The 24,494-nt window shown below is 35.4% G+C and overlaps 1 protein-coding gene across 3 annotated transcripts in view; it reads left to right on the top strand.

Annotated features, from left to right (window-relative positions):
- The window catches only part of ZNF280C (zinc finger protein 280C), a 60,859-nt gene that overhangs the window by 4,493 nt on the left and 31,872 nt on the right, over nt 1-24,494 (top strand). For 2 of the 3 annotated variants that reach the window (XM_026520581.4, XM_026520584.4), the window contains exons 2-9: nt 4,078-4,123; nt 4,242-4,288; nt 10,882-11,028; nt 13,375-13,440; nt 13,541-13,677; nt 20,009-20,123; nt 23,111-23,281; nt 23,427-23,536. In XM_026520581.4, coding sequence (XP_026376366.1) covers nt 4,258-4,288; nt 10,882-11,028; nt 13,375-13,440; nt 13,541-13,677; nt 20,009-20,123; nt 23,111-23,281; nt 23,427-23,536 — 777 coding nt within the window. In that variant the 5' untranslated portion in view covers nt 4,078-4,123; nt 4,242-4,257. The remainder of the gene's footprint in view (nt 1-4,077; nt 4,124-4,241; nt 4,289-10,881; nt 11,029-13,374; nt 13,441-13,540; nt 13,678-20,008; nt 20,124-23,110; nt 23,282-23,426; nt 23,537-24,494) is intronic. The other variant, XM_026520583.4, reaches the window with a different exon arrangement.

Below are 24,494 nucleotides of genomic sequence, written 5' to 3'. Positions count from 1 at the left end.
AGCAGTAAAAGTGATAGTACTTGATGAAAATGCAGTAGTAAAGACAGACAAAAACAGCAGTACTGATATGATCCAACAATTTCCACTTCTGGGTATTTATCTGAAGGAAATGAAAGCACTAACTTGAAATAATATTTGTATCCCCATGTTCATTGCAGCATTATTTACAATAGCCAAGACGTGGAAACAACCAAAGTGTCCATCATTGGATGAATGGATGAAGAAAATTTGGTGTACAAATATAAAATGGACTATTATTCAGCTATAAAAAGGAAGAACATTCTGCCATTCATGACATGCATGGACCTTGAGGGCGTTATGTTAAGTGAAATAAATCAGACATAGAAAGACAAATACTGTATGATCTCACTTAAATGTGAAATCTTAAAAAAAAAAAAAAGGAACTTATAGATACAGAGAACACATTGGTGGTTGCCGGAGCTGGGGGTGTGGGATGGGCGAATTTGGTGAAGATGGCCAAAAGGTACAAACTTCCAGTAATATAAGCCTTGGAGATGTAATGTATAGCATGGTGACTACAGTTAATAAGACTGTATTGTATATATGAAAGAGTTTAGATAGCAAAACAATATATTGTTTTAGATAGAGCTCTCTTGCACCATCTGCAATATCTCTTTCCCCAGAGATCAATTAGTTTGAGAAATGTGGGGGTAATAAGCCACTAGTGAGTGTATTATCAATCTTGAATGCAAGACACCTCACTCAAGGTAGATTAAACCAGAAATGAACAATTATTCCTACCCTTAACTGAAAAATCTTAATAGTTAATTTACTTCAATCATGGCTAGCTTCAGGTATTTAAATGGTATTATCCGAACTTGAGTATCGACCTACCCTACCGTCTCTTTCTCTACCCCAGAATCTTATGGCTTTGCTATTTTCTTTGTTGGTTTCTTTCTTAGACATTCTTTCTCCACATAGTGACTCCATCACTCCCAGGCTTATATCCTACCACCTTATTATTTTCTTAACAGCTTTATTAAAATAAAATTCACATAATAGGGGCCCCTGGGTGGCCAGTTGGTTAGGCATCCGACCTGATTTCAGCTCAAGTCATGATCTTAGGGTCCTGGGATTGAGCCTGGCATTGGGTTCCATGCTCAGTGGAGAGTCTGATCAAGATTCTATCTCTCTCCCTCCCCACCCCACACTCTCACTCTCTCTCTCTCTAAAATAAATAAATAAATCCTAAAAAAATTCACAACATTCAATTCAGCCATTTGAAGTATAAAATTTAATGGTTTTAGTATATTCACAGTGTCATGTAACCATCACCACGGTCAATTTAGAACATTTTCATCACCCCCAAAATAAACCCCATATCCACTGGGAGTCATTCCCCACTTCACCCCCAACCCTCCCAGCCCTAAGCAACCACTACTGTATTTTCTGTCTTTATGAATTTGCCATTTCTGGACATTTCATGTAAATGAAGTTATACAATACATGGTCTTTTGGACTGGCTTCTTTCACTTAGTATGTTCCCATGGTTCATCCATGTTGTAGTATACATCAGTATTTTATTCCTTTTATGACTGAATATTATTCCATTGTATAGGTATATCACATTTTGTTTATCCATTCATCGCTTGGGCATGTGGTTTGTTTCCACTTTTTGGCTATTATAAATAATGCTGCTATACACATTCCCATGTACAAGTTTTTGTATGGGCATATGTTTTCAATTCTATCTCACTTGGAGTGGAATTGCTGTGTCATATAGTAAGTATGTTTAACTTTGTGAGTGACTGCCAAAGTATTTTCCACAGTGTCTACACCATTTCATATTCCTGCCCAGCCATGTATGAGGGTTCCAATTTCTCCATATCCTTGCCAACACTTGTTATTGTCTGCCTCTTTGATTACAGCCATCCTAGTAGGCGTGAAATGCACATAACATACAATTTACCATTTTAACTATTTTGATCTATTAATGTTTTTTGAAAATTTTGTAGAATTGAACTCTTAAAAGATAGGTAAGTTTTAAATATTTAGAAACTGAAACCATAAAATATCTAAATAGCAATTAAAATTACTTATACAGGCAGTCTCCAAAAACTGGATTGTATTCCAAGAGGTCTTTCATTAGTTACTTGGAATTCATTTTCCCCCATAGGAACAGTGTATCAGGCATAGTATCTCTACCTGAGTCAATAGCTGAAGTGGAGAGTTCTTTTCTTTTTTGCCTGTTTTGGTGCCAGCTCTGAGTTGCAGAACCTAGAGACCCTCTGGAGCTGCTATTATGGAAGCTCTAAGATCCTCATTGCATGTTTTGCTGGGTATTCCATTTCTTGACAGATGACTTAATCGCCCATGTAATTCCTTGCAGTGTCACCAAAACTCTGAAATTATGACTTGAGAGATTTTTGTGGTGATAGTTTTGGGGGGCTTGACTATTTTATTGGATAGTGCAGCTTTAGATGAAGTTATGGTTCTAATGGCATCTGAGGATTTCTGACTTTTTAAAGTGTTTATAAATGTACCAATTGAAGCTCCTTGGTGGCTGTTATGGGCCTCAGAATTCATCTCTGTAGTCATAGGCAGTGGATATGACTTGTTTATATAAACTACTTTTATGTTTAGTACTAATTTTAGGATATTTGTGCTAATAGTATCTTCTGTGAGCATTTAATAAAAGTGTTATACATGAATCTCCATAGGCTATGTAGTTGTGACTCTTAAAAAAAATCTGTGTTCCTGGTAGTAATAGTTCTTTAATGCTGAGCAAGAATTGACATGTATTTATTTACTTGACATATGCATTGCCTTAATTCTAGTTCAGGGAGAAATGGTAACTATTCAAATAATTGAGTTAAAGAGATTTGAATAGTCAGGGGCGCCTGGGTAGCGCAGTCGTTAAAGCGTCTGCCTTCGGCTCAGGGCGTGATCCCGGCATTCCGGGATCGAGTCCCACATCAGGCTCCTCCGCTGTGAGCCTGCTCTTTCCTCTCCCACTCCCCCTGCTGTGTTCCCTCTCTCGCTGGCTGTCTTTCTGTCACATAAATAAATAAAATCTTAAAAAAAAAAAAAGAGATTTGAATAGTCAAATCTCAGAGCTAGGGAAGTTTACTTAAGTACAGAATTCACTTGAGATCCTTGTGATAGTAATTCAAACATTCATACCAGTAACTTCTTCCAGAGTTAAAATAGGTTTTTTTCCTTTGGTCTAATTCAATCTAAATAATTTGGAATTGGAAAAAGCAGGAAAGCTTGCTTTTACCAGTCTGAAAACACAGACAAATGTGAAGACTCAGCTCTGTTCATCCTAATACTTTAGATTTCTGATGACTAATTTTTTTGCTTTTTTTGTTTTGTAACTGAAATAGGTTTTTAAACACATTTATTTTGTATATAAAGAATATGCATGCATGAGAATTCAGAACACAAATTCCTGCTTTAAAGAAAGCAATTCAAAAACAATTTTTGGTAATGTTTAATACAACAGCTTTTTTAAAAGCTCAAAGAACTGTAGATATATTAGACTGTAACCTTCTGAAGGCAAGGACTATGATTTATTCATCTTAATTTTTTCCCTAGAACTGAGCATATCACTTTGAGCACAGAAGGCAAGGAGTAATTGTTTTTTAATGAATTGATCTATGATGAAGTTTATCCAACTAATTTTCTATTCCTTGCAGTTAGTGTTAGTAAGAAATAAAAATATATAAACTAAAACTTTTTTGTATGTGTTTTCTTGTAATAATTACATTTATTTCTGAAATATGGCGAATGAGTAATGGTTAAAGATTAATGTCACTTAGCATTTCGAAATTGAGATTGACTAAAACATGTAGTACAAGGTTATTACTCATATTTACAAAAAGGTGCTTTTCCAAAACTTATTTGTAATTTAACAATCCATCTGATTTCTTCAAGTAATAAATGCTTAATACATTCAGCATTTTATTTACTAAATTTGCATTTACAATTAGGTAAAGCCAGCATGTGTATATCAAACATGTCAAACTCAAAAGGTAAGCTTTTTGTAGGAGAAAATGATTAAATGTGAATACATTTAACAAATCCACCCTAAGAGTAGGTATCTTTATTTTATAGGGCAGAAAACTAAGACTTAACTTGCTATCTTCCCTGGAGTCATATGGTGAGTTTGCTAGAGATCAAAATTAGACCCAAAGATTTCTGAATCCCAAGTTTCGTGTTTCAATATTTGGTGTTAAAGTAACTCATAAAATTGATTGATGTCATGTGTTGGTGCCTAGGTGACTCTGCAACTTGATGGACGACGACAACCCTTTTCAATCAAAAAGTAAGTATTGCTGCTGCAAGTGATACTAGTATGCATGGCTTTTGTACTGATGACCTTGATTCATGAGAAAAGATTAAAAGAACAGAAGTATACACATTTAAAAAAACACTTAAATTTATTAAAGTAATACATGCTCATAGTAAAAAAGAACAATCGATATACAATAAAAATGTCAGTAGAAATGAAGTGTTTCTTCTTGATTTCCAGAGATAACTACTATTATTGGTTTGGTATACGTGATCACAAACCTTTTTCTTTTTTCTTTTTGTTTAATTTAAATTCAATTAGGCAAGGTGCAGTACATCATTGGTTTTGGATAAAATGTTCAGTGATTCATCAATTCAGTATAACACCCAGTGCTCATCACATCATGTGCCCTTCTTAATGCGCATCACCCAGTTATCCCATCCCGCAACCCACAAACTTTTTTCTATGCATAGACAAAAAATTTCTAAATAAGACCATACTATATATGTTATTATGTGCCTTTAAAATTTTTTTACTCAACAATCTATCTTGAATATATTGACAGTGGTAGTACCCCGTTAAAAAAAATGAGGAAGACCTATGTGTCATACATGGTATCAAGACCATGGTATCAACATAGATATAAATTATTTTTTTATTATCTGTATACATCAGTGTCCCTCATTTAAAAAAAAAATTGGCATTGCCTGACTGCCTTGTTTCTTAGTTCACTGATTATCATGTTAAGTGTTGATGCTTATCCAGGAGACTACTGTGTATAGGAGAAGACACAAAGGAAGAAGAAAATAAGTTCTGGGGCGCCTGGGTGGCACAGCGGTTAAGCGTCTGCCTTCAGCTCAGGGCGTGATCCCGGCATTATGGGATCGAGCCCCACATCAGGCTCCTCTGCTGTGAGCCTGCTTCTTCCTCTCCCACTCCCCCTGCTTGTGTTCCCTCTCTCGATGGCTGTCTCTATCTCTGTTAAATAAATAAATAAAATCTTTAAAAAAAAAAGAAAAAAGAAAATAAGTTCTTCACTCTTACTTTGGAGTTAGACGTGTACAGTAAAGAAATACACATTAAGAGGTGGCTCAGTCGGTAGAGGATCTGACTCGATCTCAGGGTCATGAGCTCAAGCCCCACATTAGGTGTGGAGCCGACTTAAAAAAATACACATTAAGAAATAGTGAGCAGTTTGAAATCATATATAGTAAATCTTGAACTTCATGGCATAGAATCCCAATGTAGTAAAAGGTGGAAGAAAAACAAGGTCTACTGTTTATTGAGGAAGTTGTAACTGAACCAAGAGTTGGAAATTAAGATTTTGTTGAGTATTTACTTGAGGTTAGATTAGGCACTTTATATCACATTTTTCTCAGTCTACGTTGCCACTTCTATTAGGTAGATATACCCATATTAGAGGTGAGAAAACAAGATTCAAGTAATTTCTCCAGAGTAACATGATTAGAAATGGTGCAATGAAGATTTGAACTATTCAATTTGATGTCAAATCCATGCTCCTTCTACTATACTTGAATAACGTGGACAATATAAGGTAAGGAGGAAGAATATTTTAGATAGAAGAAACACTACAAAGGAGGACTCCAGGGGACACAATGAGGATGGTATTTTCAAGTATTCAGAATACGCAAATGCTAAACTGTGAGTTACTCTTTTAATTATTTGACTTAGACCATTATGTGTGTGTGTTTTTGAAGTAAAGTTAGAAAAGAAAGTTCATTAAACTGGTTACATTTGGAAGGGTGAGAAGGTTTTTGTTTTGTTTTGTTTTATGGTAAGTAGACCACTAAACATTAAACAACATTATGCCAAGAAATGATTTTGGCATACCCGTATAGGTGAGGAAATTAAATTTAAATAATTTCTTTTTTTGTTTGTTTTGTTTTTTAGATTTTATTTATTTATTTGACAGAGAGAGAGACAGCCAGCGAGAGAGGGAACACAAGCAGGGAGAGTGGGAGAGGAAGAAGCAGGCTCCCAGTGGAGCAGGGAGCCCGATGCAGGGCTCCATCCCAGGACCCTGGGATCACACCCTGAGCTGAAGGCAGATGCTTAACTACTGAGCCACCCAGGCGCCCCAAATTTAAATAATTTCAAAAGAATAGTTTCTATTTGTTATGGTGTTTCTTTTGTAAACCTTCCCCCAAATCATTGTTTTCACACCCTAATTTTGAGTCAAAATTAGAAATGACATTTAATCTAGTAAAATTACCTTTAGAAATGATAGCATTTAAAAAATAAAGATATCATTGTCTAAAAAAAACCCCAAATGATTATTGTCTAAACCAGAATCCAGGAATTATTACTTTGTTTTGTTTTGTTACTTTTTAGTTGTTCCTCCAGCCACATCTCACTCCATATATCTAGCACCACTTGTATCCATCCCCATTGCTATTAAATTAATTTAGGGGCTCCCTCAATACTTTTTTTAAGATTTTATTTGAGAGAGAGAGCGAGTGTGCCAGCACAAGTGGGAGAGGGGCAGAGGAAGGGGGAGAAGCAGACTCCCCATTGAGCAGGGAGACTGATATGGGGTTCGATCCCAGGGGTCCTGGGATCATCACCCAAGCTGAAGGCAGATGCCTAACCAACTGAGCCACTCAGGCATCTCCCCAATACTTTTTTAAAAGCAGAACAACGCATACATAGTTTTAAAAAATAATCTGAAAGTTATAAGTTGCGTAACCAGGGTTTCTTGAAGGGTAGGAGTGAGAGTGGTGTGCATGGGCCTGTTACTCCCTGTTTTTGCAAGGCATTCACTTTCAGTAGTTTAGCTTTTTTTCTAATAATTCTTTCCATATTTCTAAATTAAAAAATTTTTTTGAAGGGACGCTTGGGTGGTTCAGTCAGTTAAGTGTCTGCCTTCGGCTCAGGTCATAATCCCAGAGTCCTGAAATTGAGCCCCACATCGGGCTCCCTGCTCAGCAGAGAGCCTGCTTCTCCCTCTGCCTGCTGCTCTCCCTGCTTGTGTTCACGCTCTTTCTCTCTCTAACAAATAAATAAGTAAAATCTTTTTAAAAAATTAAAAAAATATTTTTTAAGATTTTATTTGAGTGAGAGAGAGAGCGAGAGAGCGCACAAGCCAGGGGGGAGAGTGGGAGAGGCAGAGGAAGAAACAGATTCCCTGCTGAGCAGGGAGCCTGATGTGGGGCTTGATCCCAGGACCCCAGGATCATGATGTGTGAGCTGACCAACTGAGCCACCCAGATGCCCCTCCATTTTTCTAAATTTTTAAAACACCTACACATACTGCTGTCTCTTAAATCATCATTTTTTTGCCATTACCTAATAATTTTTCTATCAATGGAGCATGATGATTTTAGTTTTCTTACACTTACCCCTCCTTCCAAACATCTCCCACTGCATTTATATCTCAATTTTTTGTTAAATCATATTAAATGTTTTTATTATAATAACCATAATAAATATTGTTCACTAATGAGTATAGTATTATGGTATTAATATGTTATGGATATAACATTTTTCTCTTTTTTGTGTATGCCCAGATATTTAAATGTTTCATTTTTTAAAATTTGCTTAATTTTATTTTATTTTTTATTGAAATATAGTTGACTAAATTTGCTAAATTTTATTAAAGTCTATAGTCAAGTCTTTTTACACCCTTCTATAGCCTCTTAATTCAATTTTCTACATGGTAAAACTTGTCAGGTAATCTAACATTTTAATTTTTAAGTGTGTGTGTGTGTGTGTGTGTGTGTGTGTGTGTGTGTGTGTGTCTGGTCTCCTGGAGACATTCCTCCTGGGAGTAATGTTCTCTTGCTCTATTCTGGCTGGTTGTTATCTAGACCTATTGAACAGTTATTATCCTGGGACTTTCCTTTGTCTTTGTATTGTGTTGAATGTCCTGTTTTCTGCATTCTGTATCTTTCTCCTTCTTAAGTCCCGTATTTTGGTGGATTCTTCCTAAGAAATAAAGGGTGAATAGGGGGTAAATTTTGCATGATGTTGGTGATCTTTATTTTTGATGAAGGAATATGTACCTCATGCTTGATGAAAACCTTGGCTGGTGGCTATAGAATTCTAAATTGAAAATTATTTCACTAATACTTTTGAAAGCATTATTCTAACTCTCTAACTCTCTCTCTGTCGATGCTTTTAAGATAGTTTCCATCTCCAGCATTCTCAAGTCTCATGAAATATTCCTCTACTGTAGATTTTTTTTTCCTGATTTTTGTGCTGGGTCCTGGAAGGCTTTTTCAATCTGGACATTTATGTCCTTTAGAACTAGAAATTTCTTTTGTATTTTTCCTTTGTTACATCCCCTTTCCTTTTTCTCTGTTATTTTTCTGGAACTTTTATTAGGTGAATTGTACCTTTGAAACTGATTTCTAATAATCTCATCTATTTAGTGTATATATATTTTTTGTCTTTTAGTTCCACTCATGGGACATTTATTCAACTTTGGCATTTGGGTTTTTCTTTTACTGAATTTTGGCTTTCTTATTTTTAAACTTTTTATTTTCTGAATGTTACTTTTTATAACATTTATTTCTCTGAAAATGCTAATTATATTCTAATAAATTTTGCATTCAGTACTATCTCTGTTTAAGAGCTTTTAATCTGTTTTATTGTTTTGGTCTTTCACTTTGGAGGTTTAGTCATATTTCTGGTACTCAATGGTTATCTATCCATATTTATTTAGGAGGCATTAAAATGCTTCCTCAGACCTCTGAGTGCTTGGTCAGCACTAGCAGGCTGATGGTATTCACCTTTCAACCATCGTCCCCCTCCACCCCCCACTCTGATGACCATCAGTTTGTTCTCTATAGTTAGGAGTCTTTTTCTTGGTTTGCCTCTCTCTTTTTTCCCCCTATGCTCATTTGTTTTGTTTCTTAAATTCCACATATAAGTGAAATCATATGGTGTTTGTCTTTCTCTGACTTATTTCACTTAGTGTAATACTCCCTAGTTCCATCCACATTGTTACAAATGGCAAGATTTCATTCTTTTTATGGCTGAGTAATATTCCACTGTATACACATACCACCTTTTCTTTATCCATTCATCAGTAAGTGGACATTTGGGCTGTTTCTATAATTTGGCTCTTGTAGATAATGCTGCTATAAACATAGGGATGCATGTATCCCTTTGAATTCGTATTTTTGTATCCTTTGGGTAAATACCTCCTAGTGCAATTGCTGGATTGTGGGGCAGTTCTATTTTTAACTTTTGAGGAACCTCCATACTGTTTTCCAGAGTGGCTGCACCAGTTTGCATTCCCACCAGCAGTGCACGAGGGTTACACTTTCTCCACATCCTCACCAATACCTGTCATTTCTTGTGTTCTTGATTTTAGCCCTCTGACAGTTGGGAGATGATATCTCATTGTAGTTTTCATTTTTATTTCCTTGATGGGCAGTGATGTTGAGCATGTTTTTATGTGTCTGTTGACCATCTGTATATCTTCTTTGGAAAAAGATCTATTCATGTCTTTTTTTTTAAGATTTTATTTATTTGATAGAGCACACAAGTAGGCAGAGCGGCAGGCAGAGGGAGAGGGAGAAGGAGGCTTCCTGCTGAGAAAGCCCAATGCAGAGCTCAATTCCAGGACCCTGGGATCATAACCTGAGCCAAAAAGGCAGACACTTAACCGACTGAGCCATCCAGGAGCCCCTCTATTCATGTTTTTGGTCCATTTTTTAATTGGATTGTTTTATGGGTCTTGAGTTGTAATTTTTTTTTAAATTTATTTTGGATACTAACCCTTTATTAGATATGTCATTTGCAAATATCTTCTCCTATTCCATAGGTTGCCTTTTAGTTTTGTTGATTGTTTCCCTCACCGTGTAGAAGCTTTTAATTTGATGAAGTCCCAGTAGTTTATTTTTGCTTTTGTTTCCCTTGCCTCAGGAGACATATCTGGTAAGAAGTTGCTACAGTTGATGTCAAAGAGATTACTGCCTGTGTTCTCTAGAATTTTAATGGTTTCCCGTGTCACATTTAGGTCTTTCATCCATTTCGAATTTATTTTTGTGTATGGTGTAAGAAAGTGGTCCAGATTCTGGGGCACGTGGGTGGCTCAGTCAAGCATCTGCCTTCATCTCAGGTCGTGATCCCAGGGTCCTGGGATCGAGCCCCGCATTGGGCTCCCTGCTCAGCAGGGAGCCTGCTTCTCCCTCTCCCACTCCCCCTGTTTGTGCTCCCTCTCTCTCTTTCTCTGTCAAATAAATAAATAAAATCTTTTTTTTTAAAGAAAGTGCTCCAGTTTCATTCTTTTGCATATTGCTGTCCAGTTTTCCCAACACCATTTGTTGAGGAGACTATCTTTTTCCCATTGGGTATTCTTTCCTGGGTTTGATTATTCTTTTTTTATGTTTCAAGTTTTTATTGGATTTGATTATTCTTAAAATTTCTTGGCAGCTACAAATAACTACTGTCATCTGTTACTTAGCCAGCTAGCTTAATTTTACTAGTTTAGATCTTAGAGATTGAGCTGAGTCTCTTTCTTTTGCTACCATGTACTGACTGCAAATATCTACTCAGTAATTAATATTAATATTATTAAAGTATATCTTAAATATCATACTATGCACTGCAAAAAGTTATTTTAAAAAATAAGATGTTTCTCTCCTTTTGAAAATTAGATAATTCAAAAATGGCAGAACTCTTTATGGAATGTGAAGAAGAAGAACTGGAGCCATGGCAGAAGAAAGTAGAAGAAATTCTGGATGAAGATGATGATGAGCTGATCTTTGTTGGAGAGATATCAAGTTCAAAACCAGCCATTTCAAGTAAGCATTTATTTCAGTAAAGTTTTATAAGTTGCTGTTTCTCATAGAAAAACCTGTGGGCTATCTTATATGTCCTTGTTATTCTGTAAGGAGTTGGAGCATACAGGTCAGTAAGAATTTGTGAGAATCAAAGGGAGGATGTGGTTGGGGACTTGAGTAAGGTGAGAGGTCAAAATATCATTTGAGAGAAAAGGGAAATGTTAACTAAGTTAACTAAAGGTTAGGATTACCTAACAGCATTATATGCCTTCTGAAATTGGAAATCTTAAGTTTTAGTGGAGCTAAGTACCCTATTCACCTGTTTGTTAACTTTTTCTCCCTTAAGCCCAAACACACCTAGAAAAGAAAGTGTTTGGAATGCTTTGCTTAAAATATCAGAATACTAAATAAGTTTGTGTTAGTCTCTGATGGGGGTTCTCACATCCAGGCAACTGCCTCATCACAGTGTCATATTGAATCATGGTTACAAAATGAATAGGCACTGCATGATTATACAGTCTCTAGTGTGTGTACCAACATGGGCTGTAGTTTCTGGCCACACTCATCTTCCAACAACTCCTGATTATATTCATGAAGGAGGGAGGGTCTGGTCTTTAGCCACTGTACTTGTACAATGCAGGCAGTTAGCACACTTAATCCTCATGGCTTTCTAGCAGAACACGTCCAGTAATTTTGTAGATTGTTAGATTTCAGTTAGAGTTAGAAAAGAGGACATAGATTCTTTTCCATTATATTCACTTTTTTTAAGCCAGAAGAACTTAGCAAAGAATGTAGCCAGCATACCAGTGTTTTCTTACCTACCATGGCAGTTCATAATATTGTGGTTAAGAGATGAGTTTTTAGGGGCGCCTGGGTGGCACAGCAGTTAAGTGTCTGCCTTCGGCTCAGGGCGTGATCCTGGAGTCCTGGGATCGAGCCCCACATCAGGCTCCTCCACTATGAGCCTGCTTCTTCCTCTCCCACTCCCCCTGCTTGTGTTCCCTCTCTCGCTGGCTGTCTCTATCTCTGTCAAATAAATAAATAAAATCTTAAAAAAAAAGAGATGAGTTTTTAATTTTTGAAAGCCCTGTTATTACTTCTCTTGACTCTAAACTTCAAATAGCACTTCTATTCGGTTTTATCAAAAATAGAATACTTTAATTGTCAATATCATTTCCTTGGGCAAATTGAGAGGTGCTAAGCAGAATGTCACTTCAATTATAAAATGAGGTAAGTATGTTGGCATGTTTGTTGCTCATAGTGGAACAGAATATTATAATTATTGTTTCCTAGTTGCTGTGATTTTTTTTCCTGAAATATTACTGTATTTCAAAATTATTATTCAGATCATCTTATTGAAAGCATGGTGGTTCAAGCTGGATTTATATCAACTATAGATAACTGTAATAATGTGTATTAGTTTTAAGTGATTCTATCAAAAAGAAAGTTGACCCCAGTGAAATTTCTTCTCTAAATGAACTCAAAATTTAAGTGATTTTTATTGATGTTTTATGTGTGAGCCATAAAATATTTTTGGTATATGGAATATGAGCTAAATATTTATATAGAACCATCATTAAGTTGAGGGGATGGTAAAAAGTTGTGTTTGATAGACTACAGTCACTAAAAAATACTATAGGTTTAACTCTGTAATGGCTTGAGTAAATACTTATTTTAAATTTCTGAATGAAAACATATCAAGTTGTTTGAGCAGATTTTTCTCCTAGAAAACTTCTGTAGTGCCTAGTCTTAGAGAACTGAATTTCCGTTATCATAAAACCACCCTACTTTTGTGTGACCTTTACCTTATAGAATTATTCTATGAGATCTGGTTCTTTTCTACTAGGAGGGGAAAAGGAAATTTTTTGAAGTTTTATGGGATTTTTTAAATGTTTGTACCTTTTCCTGATTAACAATTTTAGGCAAATCTCTACTCTTCCAAATTTTTATTTGATTCCATAATAACCTAGAAGTTATGGGTTCACATGGGTACAGGAGTGAGCAATCTTAAACTGATTCATAGGGTCATGTCAGGCTCAAATTGACTTTTGGCATAGTAGTAGATTTGAGATACTCTGGTAAACTCTAGATTAAATTTAGTCTGCAGTCTTCAATAGTGTCCCTCTCAGAACTCAAGAGGAGTGATACAGGTAATGTGACCATCTTACCCCTAAAGAAACTTCCAGGCTTTTAGGGGTATGAATGTGACATGGGAATTGGGGAAGGGTTTGATCTGGGGTCACCATTAAGAGAAAGAAATATACTTAAATTTTAGTTGTATGTGGATATATTTTTGGAAAGTTTTTTATTATCTTAATATATATTCAATTCAAATAATGAGTTTTAAAATAAACATAATTTTTGTAGATATTTTGAACAGAGGTAACCCCAGCTCATCTTCAAAGGGAATAAAGAATGAGACCCTCTCTCAAGGTATAGTATTGTTATACCATTTTAATCTTAAAGTGAAATATTTTGACAAAATTGGTTGTATACAAAAATACTCAATATGTTATGTAATTTTAAAATGCAGGTGTTACTGATCCATTCAAGCCTACAAGTCAACACTACAAAGATCCAACATCAAATCCAGTGGCTGCATTGCCTAGATTTCATCCTGAATCTAAATCTTCACAGAACTCTGTTATTGTTCAGAACGTGTCTAAACCAGTAAGTGTTTCTGAAACTACACAATTAGCTCAGGGATGCATTGGATATTATAATACCCAGTTAGCATTGTGGACTATCATAGCTAGTCACCATTCCACTAAAAGCATAATCACAATCAGAAAATGTCACTATCTTTATGACAGCTCAACCAATACCCAAAGTAATAACTGTAGGAACTAACCAACTTGTCAATAAATCAAGTAAAATGCTTAGATCAAATAGGTATAATATTGAAAACTAGGCTATCTAAAAGTGAGTAAAATAATGATCAGTAATGAATGTTGCATAATGGCAAAATTCTTAAGAGAGTAAACAGAACCAGGTATTCTCATTTGGGAAGATTGTTCTGAGATCATTGTTGCTGTTTACTCTGAAAACATACTTTCATGGCTTAGCTTTTAAAACTTTTAACAGGGGTGCGTGGGTGGCTCAGTCGTTAAGCGTCTGCTTTCGGCTCAGGGCGTGATCCCAGCGTTCTGGGATTGAGCCCCACATCAGGCTTCTCCGCTGGGTGCCTGCTTCTTCCTCTCCCACTCCCCCTGCTTGTGTTCCCTCTCTCACTGGCTGTCTCTATCTCTGTCAAATGGATAAATAAAATCTTAAAAAAAAACTTTTAACAGAAGTAATAGTTAATGGTAATATTTAACATTTGTTATTCTGTTACTATGGGTAAGTCTTTATTCTAAATGTTGTATGTAAATTAATATCATTTAATTCTTATGATTTTCCTATGAGGTAGGCACGATTATTATCCCCATATTATAGTTGAGGAAACTGAGACTCAGGTTAAATAATTCACTCAAGGCCATATAACTGGTAAATAAAAGATGGATCTGGGATCTCAATCCAGGTTAGCACAGAGGTTTTATTTTATTTTCTTAAAGATTTTATTTATTTATTTGAGAGAGAGTATAATCAGGGGGAGGGACAGAGGGAGAGGGAGAAGCAGATGATGCAGGGCTCAATCCCAGGACCCTGAGATCATGACCTGAGCCAAAGTCAGATGCTTAACCAACTGAGCCACCCAGGTGCCGCAGCCCAGAGGTTTTTAAATACGCATACGCACATCCATTCATACATTTAAGCATTGCTATACATAGAAACATTGCCTTAGAGCAACGTTGTGGTTCACAGACCATTGGGGTTCCCTGAGACCCTTTCAGAGGTTCGTGAAGTTAAAACTGTTGTGATAATTACACTGAGACATTTCCTCTTTTTACTCTGTCAACATTTGCACTGATGATGTAAAAGCATGGAGGGTAAAACTGCTGGTGCCTTAATATGAATGAAGGCAGTGTCACCAAACAGTACTGGTAGTTTTTGTATTGGTGACCATCAGGCACTCACAGTAGAACAATTTCACTTTCACTTGAGAATAACCTTGAAGAAGTAATAAATTGTTTCTAATTTTATTAACTCTCAATCCTTGACAAATAAACTTCTTTTGAAATACTGTGTGACAAAATGTAATATTCATAAAAGATTTCTGTATCTACAGTATGAAGGTTTTCTTGAGGAAAATCACTTGAATTGCAAACTGAACTAACTGCTTTTTTAATGGAATGCCATTTTTGCTTGAATAGATGATCAACAAAGCACCATGTATTAATTATTGCTACGTAACAATAGTATCACAAACTTAGCAGCTTAAAGAAATATTCACTTATTATCTCGTGGTTCCTGTTAGTCAGCAGTCAGGGCATGGCTTTACTGGGTCCTCTGCTTCAGGGTCTCACAAGGCTGCAATCAAAGTGTCAGGCAGAGCGCCATATCATTTAATATTGCTTCTAAGCTCACATGGTCATTGGTAGTATCCAGTTCTTTGTGGGTTGTCAGACTGAGGGCATCGGTTTCTTGCTGCTGTTAGCCAGAGACCGCCCTCAGTTCCTTGCCATGTAAGCCTTCCTAACATAACTGATTGCTACTTCAAAGCCAGCAAAGGAAAGTGAGTCCTCAGCAAAATGGGCTATATAACATAATCGTGTACTTTCTGTCCCATTTGCCATATTCTGTTGGTTAGAAGCAATCACAGGTTCCACCGAAACTCAAGGAGAGATTACACAAGGGTGTAAATATCAGGAGGGAGTCATGGGGGCCACCTTTAGAATCTGCCACGCAGTTTTTCAGTCCTTAAAAATGTACAAAGCATGCCTGTCGTAGGGGAAAAAAAAAAAACCCGAAACCTGATCATATTCTTGCCAGTGATAAGCTTTGAACTTTCAAGCAAAAATTAGATTTTTGTGGGGTGCCTGGCTGGGTCAGTTGGAGGAGCATGTGACTCTTGATCTTGGAGTCGAGCATTTGAGCCCCACATTGGGACTTTAAATACAACCTTTTTAAAAATCAGATTTTTGGAAAACTTGTATCTACATTCTGAAACAATTAATAATAATTTGAGTCCTGGAGTAGTAGTCCAAGAAATCTAGATTGAAAATGAAAGATTTGAGTGTTGATTCTCTTCTTAGCTAAAGCATTGTTACAACCTCAGTGGGCCTCACTTTCTTCATTTTTAAAATGAGAAACTTTACCCAAACCACTGGCTGTCAAACTTGGATCCTCTAAGCAACCACGAGCTGTTTTTAATAAAAACTTAATAGGTGTACCTGATAATGGCAGCCTGCCAGAAATGCTAAAACTATTTTATTTTAGCTGGAATCAGACTAATTCAGTGATTTCTCATGCTATGATAAGCCGTTTGGCATTTAAGAAAAGCAAAAACAAAAAAACAAAAAGGGAACATGATTATTTACATGGAGATAGATGAAAATTATTCCTACCTTGGACCTAGAGAAGGAGAACAATGGAGGGGATGGTGTCTTTCACATTAAAAAAACTTAGAAACTAGAGCTCATTCAAACTCAGAAATTTTTGTTTTTGTGGGCATGGTTGTTTAATCGAAGCTCCTCAATCGGTTTCCCAATCCTAGGGAGTTTTAAAAAACAGTTTTTTGTCATTTGATCTGCGGTGAGGCCTGGGCATGATAGATTTTTCTTTAACTCTCCAGGTGATTCTTTTTTTTTTTAAGATTTTATTTATTTATTCGACAGAGATAGAGACAGCCAGCGAGAGAGGGAACACAAGCAGGGGGAGTGGGAGAGGAAGAAGCAGGCTCATAGTGGAAGAGCCTGATGTGGGGCTCGATCCCATAACGCCGGGATCACTCCCTGAGCCGAAGGCAGACGCTTAACCGCTGTGCCACCCAGGCGCCCCTCTCCAGGTGATTCTAATGTGAGTCAGGGTGGAGAATGATAGATCTATATTTTCAAATAAATTGAGAATCCTATGTAAGGGAATTTTCTCTGAAAATTTTAACTTTTTTTTCCCTCTTTACCACAACTCTTTAGGGCAGTCTAGAAGATAATTATTATTGTCCCTTTTAATGTCAGTGTGATACAGCTTAAGGACACAGGTTTGTTGTTGTTGTTGTTGTTGTTGTTGTTGTTGTTAGTAGGCTCCGCACCCACAGGGCTTGAACTCAGGACCCTGAGATCAAGATCTGAGCTGAGGTCAAGAGTCGGATGGATGCCTGGGGTGCCTGGGTGACTCAATCAGTTAAGCTTCCAGCTCTTGGTCTCAGCTCAGGTTGTGATCTCCATGCCCAGTGTGGAGCCTACTTAGAGAAAAAAAAAAAGAAGAGTCGGATGCTTAACCGACAGCCACCCAGGTGTCCCAAGGGCACAGGCTTTATAACCAGGCCAACCTCGGTTCTAATTCTAGCTTCATCATCGATAACAAGGTGGGTTGTATTGGGAACCTTATTTAACTATACTGAACTTCAGTTTACCTATTTATAAGGTGGGAGATAATATTAGGTCTTTATTAGTACTGTTGTGATAACTACCTGATAATACGTGGACTATAAAAGAGTCAAGTACATCTTAAATAGACAATAATTGGTGGCTGTTATTTCAGTTGGAAAGGTGAAAACTTGAATCTCAGAAGTGACTGGCCCAAGGTTCCACAGTTAAATAAATGGAGGTCTTGTAAATCCCAGTCTATTGCCTATTGTACCTCACTGTTGTATTTGCTATCTTTCTGAATTATTTTATGAGATATAAAAAATTCCCAATTGGAGAATTATCTTAATAAGTTATTTGTTGACTAATATGTCTGCTTTCTGAAATGATGGTACTTAATTGGCCAGAGTTATCACCTAGGGAAAGGTTTAAAGTATTAACTTTATTTGGAGGAACTTCTGTGAAAGAACTGTTTGGAGAATTGCTAGTGAGTATTTTCCATCTGTAAGTGCAAATATTTGGAGAAAATATTTACCTTGCAGAAGATTATGCTTGGTTACAGTTAAGTCATAAAGCCATCATTGAGTCTATAGCCATTTTATATAATACATGTTAAGGCTCAAATGCAGAAATCTGCCTGTTATGTTCAAATTCTAGGAATGCAATGGTTTGGTTCAGTTCAATATCTGTTTCTGTAACTTCTTACTAAGCCCATGTAAACAGAAAAATTAATAAAGAAACTAAAATTCTTAAAACCTGATTTTTTCTCAACTTGGAAGCACAAAACATGCAAGCAAGATCCTTATATTCCTATTATAAAGGTACTATATATGGGGGCGGTAATTAGAAAAGAAACAGAAGACAATACATACTGAACTTTGATTTTTTTTTGCAGATAGTGTGGTATATAGAATATATCAATCGGGATTATATTTTGTACACAGATATGTGCTCCTCTTTTTTTACTGAATTTTATATTGGAAACATTTTTCTTTGTTTTTGGTTATTTTTCAAAAGTATGATGTTGCATTATAGTCTATCATTTAATTTGTTTAACCATTCCCCCATTGTCGGACATACAGGTTTTTGGTTTTTGCTATTATAAATAATTCTCCATTAAATATTTTCATTTCCTTAGCATAAATTCATTTAAGTGGAATATTTGGGTCAAAGGATGTGAACTTTTTTTAAATTTTTTTTATTATATTATGTTAGTCACCATACAGTACATCCCCAGTTTCCGATATAAAGTTCGATGATTCATTAGTTGCGTATAACACCCAGTGCACCATGCAATACGTGCCCTCCTTACTACCCATCACCAGCCTATCCCATTCCCCCCCGCCGAAGCCCTCAGTTTGTTTCTCAGAGTCCATAGTCTCTCATGCTTCATTCCCCCTTCTGATTACCCCCCCCTTTCTTTATCCCTTTCTTCCCCTACCGATCTTCCTAGTTCTTATGTTCCATAGATGAGAGAAATCATATGATAATTGTCTTTCTCTGCTTGACTTATTTCACTTAGCATTATCTCCTCCAGCGCCGTCCATGTTGCAGCAAATGTTGAGAACTCGTTCTTTCTGATAGCTGAGTAACATTCCATTGTATATATGGACCACAACTTCTTAATCCAGTCATCTGTTGAAGGGCATCTCGGCTCCTTCCACGATTTAGCTATTGTGGACAATGCTGCTATGAACATTGGGGTGCATATGGCCTTTCTCTTTACTACATCTGTATCTTTGGGGTAAATACCCAGTAGTGCAATGGCTAGGTCATAGGGTAGCTCAATTTTTTACTTTTTAAGGGACCTCCACACTGTTTTCCAGAGTGGCTGTACCAACTTGCATTCCCACCAACAATGTAGGAGGGATCCCCTTTCTCCACATCCTCTCCAGCAATTGTTGTTTCTTGCCTTGTCAATTTTTGCCATTCTAACTGGCATAAGGTGGTATCTTAGTGTGGTTTTGATTTGAATTTCCCTGATGGCTAATGATGTTGAACATTTTTTCATGTGTCTGATAGCCATTTGTATGTCATCATTGGAAAAGTGTCTGTTCATATCTTCTGCCCATTTTATGATTTATTTGTTTCTCGCGTATTGAATTTGAGAAGTTCTTTGTAGGACTTCATCAAGATAAAAAGCTTCTGCACAGCCAAGGAAACAGTCAAAAAAACTAAGAGGCAGCCCACAGAATGGGAGAATATATTTGCAAATGATACTACAGATAAAAGACTGGTATCCAAGATCTACAAGAATGTGAACTTTTTAAAGCCCTTGATAGATATTGCCAAAATTTTCTTGCAGAAAAGTTGTACCAAAACATGTCTCCTTTGCCAATAATATTGTCATTATTTTTTAATTTTAACTTTTAATTTCAAACTATTTTTGGATTTATAGGAAAATTGCAGAAGTAATCCAGACAGCTCCCATATAACCTTTACCCACTAAATGCTAACTTTGACAGAGAGTAATAATTACCTTAGTGTTTTATAGCTTATTAGTAATTAAATTATTATGGTGTTATAGTATTGTCCTACAATTAAATTTCCCTTTATAAAAGTTTATGAAACAAAATGATTATAACTTTTTACAGGATTTTACAAAGAATTCATCACAAGTTGAATCGGATGATTCTTCAGAGTTACTCTTTGACTTGACCCAGGATACAATTCCACTGTCCCAAGAGGGATCAACAATTTACATAGAAGGTTTGGCTTAGCACTTTTTTTGAATATAATAAAAAGAAACTTGATGAATATAGATGTGGAATGAATTTCTATTTTGAAACCCATAACTTCATGTTAAGTTTTTCATATACCATAGAATAGAAGCTAATAATCCCTGAATGCCTTTCTTGTGGGATTTCTTTTTTGTAAATTTGTATTTAATAATAGAATATTGTATTTCTTTCTATTAAGTTAGCTAACATGTATTTTTTGAGCTCATTCTCACTTGGAACCAGCCATGGGCTGAAAAATCTTAATATAATTTCGGTGAGTCCAGGAATAGTATGAGAAAAAGTATATGGTTATAGTTGATTTTTTAAATAGGCTGGCGTCTTTCTTTCCGAATGAATGATGTTGATAAGATAGTTAAAATATGATTTAGAGTATTATTATAAAAAGGGAGTATTACAAAAATAATGATTTGTGCATAGTAAGTACTTAGTAGATATCCATTGAAGGAATACTGTAAATTTTCAATTGAAGAATTACAGTTCTTTGATTGTGTACAATAACAAAGTTCTTCATTAACTTGAAATAAATTAGTATGCCATGAAAGGTTTTTATTTAGTTGAAAAATTCCCCATAATCAAAACAATTGCTGTTTGTATATTAGTAAATTTATTATATTTCAATAATTGGACAGAGGTACATAAGAATTTTTTAATGTCTAAATTATTTACTAATAAATTCATATACATTTACCAAACCAAAATAGAAAAAATATATAGTATTATGTTTGCCAAAAATATTTTTCCCATTTTGATAACACATGGTTATTCACCTCTCTAGATGCCACTTATCTAGTTAGTAAGATAAGCAAGAACCAAAATGAATGAGGAAGTTAAATAGTTGTCCGAAATCTGATTTTATAAAGCACGTGGTCTTTATTCATAGAAAAAGTCTAAATTCTTGAAGATTCTAGGGGATAAAGACAGTGATGTCTACTCTCTCTGTAAGTTATTGTATTGCAGGGAGTGGAACTTTGCCTTGATGTGAAATAGGGTCATAGTCATTAGGAAGGTATAGGTTTGAGCCTGTATCCTAAAGATTTTTGTGGCCTTTATCGAGTCACCTCTTTGCACTTCAATTTTCTCATTTTATTGAAATATATACTTTTATCTTTCTCAGATAATACATTCATTCTCCAAACCTGAAGTCACCATTTGGAGATATGATTTTAATTCTTGCTCTACTTATCTCAGGCCTTTTTTGAGGCTCAAATGAGATAAGTGAGAAATGAAAAATGCCTTAAACCTTTAAGGGACTTGACAATAAATGGTTCTTAGAATGATAATTATGAATGATAATATGTATTATGTGTTCAGAAGCATGATTAATGGACTCCTGTCAAGGATGATTATAGATGGTTCTTGGAGAGGTTAGATTTGAACTTGATTTTGAAGAATGAGAATAGGATTTTTATTTTTATTTATTTTAATTTTTTATTACATTATGTTAGTCACCATACAGTACATCATTAGTTTTTGATGTAGTGTTCCATGATTCATTGTTTGAGAATAGGATTTTTATTGGCACTGTTGGAGATAATGAACAGCAGAAGCCAGAGGCAATAGAAATAAACAAGTTAAAGGGTTAGAATTTAAAACTATTGAGCTCAAAGTGATTTTATTTCACTGGGAGATTTACTCATGCTTTAAAAAATTATATACAGAACAGTCTATGTTTACTATACAGCCTGCTAGAGAACTAGTTGCCAAAATACCAGCACTCATTGGTTGTTCAAGTAACCTAAGCATTTGAGAAAAATGTTAGTGATTACACAGAAATCAGTCCCAAGTGCCTGCAGTATAGCTGTCAGTAACCATGTCCTTGAAGATGGAAAAACATCATTTCTGTTATCTCAAAGAATGAAACAGATTTGGCAGAGGAGCCCACTAACGCAGTGCTCTCCTTTTCCTTGTATTGCTCTATTCTACTGCGTCTATTAGTGTGCAGTTGGGAGCATTAAAATATCATGTGCAGTTTTAGAATCTTTATCACAAAGTACAAGTGTGTGTTACTTTCAAAAGGACTTGCTGTGTCTGGTTATAGCCTAAATAGCCCCACTTGTCTTGCAAATGCCCTGAATTACATGATCTCTTAGCCTTTAAGGTGATGGTTTTCAAACTCAGAACTATCTTTAGTAATGAAATCTCCTCAAATAAGATTTTATGTAAAAATCTAGTTTTTTTAAAAAGGTAAAGGCAGAGTTTTTCTATCCGACATGCTTACTATATTCCTTAAGGCAAAACCATTAGCCTCAGGGGATTATAGTTTTTTAGACCATTATACTAACTTCTTAAGCCTTTTCCTATGAATGGGCAAGGTATTATTCAAGATTAGTTGTTTGTACTTTGTTCATAGGGAATAAACAGATAATTTAAACCCATCAGATTGTTAATAAGTGGAAAAAGAACCAACTTGAGTTTTCCATTAGACATCTTAAGGTTTTTTTAAGTATCTTAAAGGGTTTCTCTAAATTTTTAGAATAAAGGTGGCTTTTGTTTCCAAGCCCAAATGTACTTAAGCATCTGAAGATAAATTCATTTGTGGGAACTGAGCTTAGAACATTCTCTGTGCTTTAATTTTTTTTCTTTTTTTTGCTTCGGATTCTTTTGGTCTGACTTCTTTTATATCTATTTATATATTTCTTTATTTGAAAGTATTTTTAGAATTTTTTTGTATAAAAAGTTTATTTCATGAATTGTTCAAATACGTGTAGTTCATAATGGCTGTTTGTACAATTTCTTTCTACCTATTGATCATATAAATTTTTTTCTTTTTTTGATCATATAAATTTTGGTCATTCTTTGTAATTTGTATGTTATAATTCAATTATATTATCTTTAATTTAGCTTCAAAGTGTTTTTACTTAAATTCAAATATAAAGCCATTTTAATAGCATTTGTAAGCAGTGTTCTGTCCTAAAGTATTTACAGATATTTTTCCCACTATTTAAATCATTCTAGGTATAGATCAAACTCTGCCTATATTAAAACGTTCTTCTGCTTCTAAAGTAAACAGTGTTACTCCAAAAAAGCCAAAGACCAGCGAAAGTATTTCTGAAATAAGTCCTTGTGCTTCATTGTCTCTAACTAACTCTCCTCCAGTGACATCTTCCCATGTTATGATATCAAAAGGTAAATATGAATCTAGCATATGAAATAGAAATTGTATTATTTATACATAAATTTTAGAAATTTTGATGAATTTTTAAACTTTTATTACTGGTTGTTTAATGTTTAAAAAAGAATTTGAGTCCTAAAAGTTCTTAATCTATTTTAGGTACAAATACCTCATCAGCTCACTATAAAACTGGAACACCTTTTCTAAGATCTTGTCCAAAGTGCAATGTAAAGTTTAATCTTCTGGATCCTTTGAAATATCACATGAAGGTAAAACTTTTTCAAAATTTGAATTTCAAAAATATTGACAAATCTCTGAAAACATTAAGGATTGATATATAGTAAATGCTAGTTTGTGCAGGTATTTAGATAAGAAATCTTCTCATTGGTATTTCTATATAACTTAAGTAAAAATTGATATTCATGATGATTATCTTTATACAAGATTTTAAAATCTTTCCCAATCACGAAATCTTAAAGATTAAGCTTGTATGTACTATAGTATATGCATATTGCATTTTTGGGGGGATATTAGAGGATACCAAGTAATCCTTGATAATTTTATTAGATGTGATAATGACTTTATCCACCATAAAAATTATCAGTAAAAATATCTGTTTTCTGGAGCTGGTTGCTGAAGTAAGGTGAAAGTGACAATGTGTGGGAGTTGCTTTAAAACTAAGGATGCTAGATCAAAGCTTTAGTTGTTGCTTTGTCTAAGAGATGTGACTGTCATTGATCTCTCTCTGAGGCTTGAGAGAATACATTAAACACAATATGTAGTACTTTAAGAAATGGAAGAAATAGACCTACCTCTGACCTCTTTAAAGTATTATACCTAGAAGACTTTGTAGAAAGTCCAGTGTTTCTCTTAGTGAAAGCCCTAAGAGTGTTGGCGGGTGTTGGAGCTTTCCCAGGTGAATCATTTATTTCTTGGATCTTAACATTTCTTTCTCTTCATTTCTGACGTTTTGCCACTTGTAGGGCAGATGTCTGTGGCAAATCTCATTTGTAAAGTCATCTGCCCCAACCAACAAAAACGGTTCAGGGGTGGGGGAATCCTCTCCATCTCTGGGGTGAACTCTAATTGCATTGCTTTATTCAATCCCAAACAGTTCCCAGATAAGTGAGTCCCACACACCACAGCCACCGAGTCGTGCAGGGGCTGCAGCCTTTGTCCAGTAGAGTCCCCAGGGGGCTGGTTCACACGTGGCACTTGAATCTCTAT

Source organism: Ursus arctos, chromosome X (assembly GCF_023065955.2).
Source record: "Ursus arctos isolate Adak ecotype North America chromosome X, UrsArc2.0, whole genome shotgun sequence".
NCBI lineage: Eukaryota > Metazoa > Chordata > Mammalia > Carnivora > Ursidae > Ursus > Ursus arctos.
This window is presented reverse-complemented; position numbering and strand designations above follow the sequence as displayed.